The 4,964-nt window shown below is 38.2% G+C and overlaps 2 protein-coding genes across 2 annotated transcripts in view; both read left to right on the forward strand.

Annotated features, from left to right (window-relative positions):
* LOC125037521 (farnesyl pyrophosphate synthase-like) overlaps positions 1 to 504 on the forward strand; it is a gene marked incomplete at its 5' end in the record, with an annotated part of 23,259 nt that extends 22,755 nt beyond the window's left edge. The window contains 1 exon segment of the mRNA XM_047630683.1: positions 1 to 504. This exon segment is cut by the window's left edge and continues 69 nt beyond it. Within this exon segment, the coding sequence (XP_047486639.1) occupies positions 1 to 75 (75 nt within the window).
* A 412-nt stretch (positions 505 to 916) lies between these two features.
* LOC125037657 (craniofacial development protein 2-like) lies at positions 917 to 2,410 on the forward strand. Its single transcript, XM_047630856.1, has 4 exons — positions 917 to 1,060; positions 1,218 to 1,323; positions 1,413 to 2,170; positions 2,300 to 2,410. Exons 1-4 carry the CDS (start codon positions 917 to 919, stop codon positions 2,408 to 2,410), a joined length of 1,119 nt encoding a protein of 372 aa, XP_047486812.1.
* Positions 2,411 to 4,964: the final 2,554 nt, after the last annotated feature.

Below are 4,964 nucleotides of genomic sequence, written 5' to 3' on the forward strand. Positions count from 1 at the left end.
CAGCAGATTTCACGTGGCCTCAATCATAATGTATTTTTCAAGTTCTTAGATAAAATCCATAAGCGCTCAAGCTAGAGGGGTCAAGTACACCCTATAAATATCCTGTAGTATATATTCTCATATATCCGTTTTTTTTGTTGAGACAACAAACATTAATTTGATCTTTATCAGATTATTTTATGCATTTGGATCAAAGAAAATCTGTATGTAGGGATTTTAGTGCATTATTTGAGGAACCAGCATAGGTGTTGTACTATACTAAGGATATTATTCAAAGAACTGTTATGCTTCATCTTTTATTATGATGATGCATCAGTGTAATAAAAATGAATGTTTGTGTCTGTTCATGCAATATGTATATATATTGTATTAAGTGTGCAGTGAAATTAGAAGTTAATTTTTTTTCTTTGTATTGTCATCAAAGCTTTCTTATTCTTGAGACACAAAAACTGCCTCCATACTTCAATTCTGCAAAAGAGCCAATAAAATGTACATCATAAAATTTATTTTAGTTTACGATTTTCCTATACACATATGACATATATGTAAATATATAAATATGAAAATATATGTAAATATATTGATGTGTTTATATATATATATAAATATATATATCATATATGCTATATATATATATATATGATATATATTATATATATGATATATATTATATGTAATTTTTATATATTATATATATGATATATATTATATGTAATTTTTATATATTATATATAAGTAAATTATATATATGATGTATATACGTGTTATATATATGATATATATAATGTGTATATATATATAGCATATATATTATATAGAATAAGTATATATGAATATATTATCATATATGTATATATATAATGTATATATATACATACACTGCTGCCTTGTGGTAAACCCACTTCTCGGAAAGGCTATGGGAGTAAACCTAGACAGAAAATCGGGAGATGGAGCCCCGAAGGCGGTTTGGCAACACACCGTCACTCCGGCAACTCCTGCGACGCTGTTGGTGCCCAAGCTGTATCGATACTCGTCGTTCCCTTGGATCTGCCAGCTATGTGTAGAGGGGGGGGGCTTGCTGCCTGGACAACAGCTCATCCTTCAAACACCCTGCGCAGGCTACGTAGTTCCACCGTAGAGGACACTCTAGCATCACTGAAAGGTTCCGACACAACACAGGAGATGCGCAAATACCGGTTTTAAGCCCAACTGATTAGCGAAGGAAACGGGCACCAGGGGCCATCTCTGATGGTGGGAGGGACCATTGCAGTCCCACTAAACAGCTACCACCCGCCTCAAGCTGGGCAGCCCCTAGCCACTTAGGTGCTGTTCCGCCATGGCTCATCTGCTCCACTGGGTGCGTGGAAATTAGAGTTCCGACTTGAAAAGTGGGCCAAAAAAGACCGCACCAGGCAACAAGTATAAAAGAAAATCTTCGGAGATCCCATGTCTTCGCTTCGCTACCTGGAATGTCAGGACCATGTATCCTGGCCTCTCCTCCGACATCCAACAGGATGCCAGGAAAACAGCCGTCAGTGACAGAGAGCTATCTCGGCTAAGTGTAGACATTGCATGCTTGCAGGAGACGAGTCTTGCAGACAGTCGCACCCTCAGAGAAGAGAGCTACACCTTCTTCTGGAAAAGTAAACCCCCTGAAGAACCCCGCCAGCATGATGTCGAGGCCCCTACAGCAGGCACAGAGAGAATTCTGACCCTCCGCCTGTCCACGTCTTCCGGCTCAGCCACCATCATCAGTGTGTATGCGCCCACGCTGTACTCTACCCATGAGGATAAGGACCAGTTCTATGGTGCCCTGGATGATGTCATATCCCGAACCCCCAGCACTGACGCGCTTTACCTCCTTGGCGACTTCAACGCCAGAGTGGGAGCAGACCACGAGGCCTGGCCCTCCTGTCTCGGTGCCTACGGATGTGGAAAAATGAACGACAATGGCCAGTGTCTGCTAGAGCTGTGCTCCTACCTCGGCCTGTGCGTCATTAATACCTTCTTTCTGTGCAAAGAAATCCATCAGGTCTCCTGGAGACATCCTCGTTCACGCCACTGGCACCAGCTCGACTTGGTCCTGATCAGACGCAAGGACTTTGCCAGCGTCTCCTCACCCACACCTACCACAGTGCTGACTACGACACTGACCATTCCCTCGTCGCCAGTAAGGTGTGCATTGCCCCAAGGAAGATACACCACAGCAAGAAGAGCAGCCGGCCACGCGTTAACACCTGCAATGCCAGAAACCCCTTTAAGACGCAGAGCTTCCTGAACCTACTCAATGTGACCCTAGCAAGGGAGACGTCTGAAGACGATACCACAGACCTCATTTGGTCCCACCTGCGGGACTCAATCTACAGTGCAGCCATCTCCGCTTACAGGAAGAAGGAACACAGAACGCTGACTGATTTGAGGCTCACTGGGACAAGATGGAGCCTGTGGTTGAGGCCTACAAGAACGCTCCAAACCCCACCACGCTTACTGCACTCAGGGTTGCCAGGGAAACATCCCAGCAGACAGCTCGTCACTACGCCAACACCTACTGGTTCAATCTCTGCCGTAGAATACAGCTTGATGCAGACATAGGAGATGCAAGAAGAATGTACGTGGGCATCAAGAAGGCAACAGGTCCAGTGCCCAGTAAGTCCGCCCCCCTCAAGACCAGGACAGGCGACGTGATCACTGACTAGGGCAAGCAGCTAGAACGATGGGTTGAGCACTACCTGGAGCTGTACGCCATACAGAATGTTGTCACTGATGCTGCCCTTGCCAACACCCCCGACCTACCTGCGATGGAGGAGCTTGACGCACTGCCCATCAGCAGCAAAGCCATCAGCAGTCTCTGAAGCAGAAAGGCCCCAGGGATTGACAGCATTCCAGCAGAGATCCTGAAGAGTGGGAAAGCTGCACTACTCGAGCCCCTGCACGCCCTTCTCTGCAAATGTTAGGAGGAAGGACACATCCCTCAGGACATGCGTGATGCAAACATCGTCACCCTGTACAAAAACAAGGGTGACAAAAGTGAATGCAACAACTATCGAGGTATCTCTCTCCTGAGCATTGTGGGGAAGGTCTTCGCTTAAGTCTCCCAGGCCTGCGTACAGACCCTCGCCTCCCGTGTCTACCCTGAGTCCCAGTGTGGCTTCTAACAAAGGCGTTTGACATGGTCAGCAGGAGCGGACTCTTCCAGTTCCTCAAGAAGATCGGGTCAACTGGCGATCTGGACACTACCATAGTTCGTACAGATCTCAGGTGTTTTGTGTCTCTTATAAAAGCAAAAATACATCTCCTATGGCAAAGTGAGTGGACCAACCTCCAACTCACTCAAAAAATAAAAACAGACATAGAACTGTGGGACACATCCCACAGGAAGAATAGAAGGGAGGAGGTGGTTTTGGCCCGCCTTAGGGTCAACTCTACAAAGCTCACCCAACTCGCTCCCTATATCGAAAAAAAAATATCCTCCACAGTGCCCCCATTGCACAAACCACATGACAATAGAACACATAGTAATATCCTGCCAAAAACACCATAACAATAGACAACCAATCAAAAATTTCTGCAGAATAAGAAACATACCCTTCACAACATCCAACCTTTTATCAAACTTGGCTTAATAACCTTGGCCACATGCCGCTGGTTGATAGCCAAGAAATCCAACAAAGAAAGAACACTGTCGCTTTTGAACGTGAACCCCTTTATCATCAAAAAGGTCCTTGATGGTCAAGCGGACAGCGACTTTGATTTTGTCAAAAAATTGTTAAAGTACAATACAACTCCCAGGTTAAGGATTTACTTAAGCTGACGCAAATTCGTGATCTTAATATTTGTTTTTGCAATTATCCTCATATTAGAAATATTAATAATAATAATAACATTTATAACAACAATAATAAGAAAAACGACATTATAATAATTATTAAAATCATTATTTATGATATCGTTATTATTGCAGTTATTACAGTTGTATATATATTTTTTACAATTATACTAATAATATGAATATTAAAAATAATAATAACAATTATAATAACAATAATAGCAATAATAACCATATTATAATAATTATTATAAGTGTTATTTTCAATATAATTGTTATTCTTTTTATAATTACAGTTATAATATATTTATTTGCAATAATAATAATAGTAGTAGTAGTAGTAGTAGTAATACTAATAATAATAATAGTAATAATACTAATAATAATACTAATACTAATACTAATACTAATACTAATACTAATACTAATACTAATACTAATACTAATACTAATACTAATACTAATACTAATACTAATACTAATACTAATACTAATACTAATACTAATACTAATACTAATACTAATACTAATACTAATACTAATACTAATACTAATACTAATACTAATACTAATACTAATACTAATACTAATACTAATAATAATGAAATCAGTAATAATAATAATAATAATAATAATGATAATGATATTGCAATTATTCGTATTATTATCAAAATTAGTATTATAATTATGATTTTACCCACATTCTCCTTATTCTAATTGTTATCATCATTATGGTCATGATTAATACAAATAATAACAAAAATCGAACTTTCATATTTATTATAATTATCATTATTTTCATTATTATTGTAATTATTGCGGCCATATATATGTTTTGTTAATAATAGAAATAATAGAAATAATAAAAAATATAAAAGCAATAATAATACTACTAATGAATAAAATCAAACTTTCACTTTTATATCATTATTATCAATATTATCAATATATTCAATAGCATTTTAATTATTACGGTTTTAATATTTGTTTTTGCAATTATCCTCATATTAGAAATATTAATAATAATAATGACATTTATAACAACAATAATAAGAAAAATAACGACATTATAATAATTATTAAAATCATTATTTATGATATTATCGTTATTATTGCAGTTATTACAGTTGTATATATA

The sequence above is a fragment of the Penaeus chinensis genome, chromosome 23, assembly GCF_019202785.1.
Source record: "Penaeus chinensis breed Huanghai No. 1 chromosome 23, ASM1920278v2, whole genome shotgun sequence".
Classification (NCBI taxonomy): Eukaryota; Metazoa; Arthropoda; class Malacostraca; order Decapoda; family Penaeidae; genus Penaeus; species Penaeus chinensis.

Excerpts from the sequence above, each read along its gene's own strand:
- LOC125037657 (XM_047630856.1), top strand. The coding sequence starts at position 917 with ATGGGAGTAAACCTAGACAGAAAATCGGGAGATGGAGCCCCGAAGGCG. Across the intron at positions 1,324-1,412 it reads GGCAGCCCCTAGCCACTTAG|GCAACAAGTATAAAAGAAAA; the intron begins GTGCTGTTCCGC and ends AGACCGCACCAG. Across the intron at positions 2,171-2,299 it reads TGACCATTCCCTCGTCGCCA|CAAGGGAGACGTCTGAAGAC; the intron begins GTAAGGTGTGCA and ends ATGTGACCCTAG.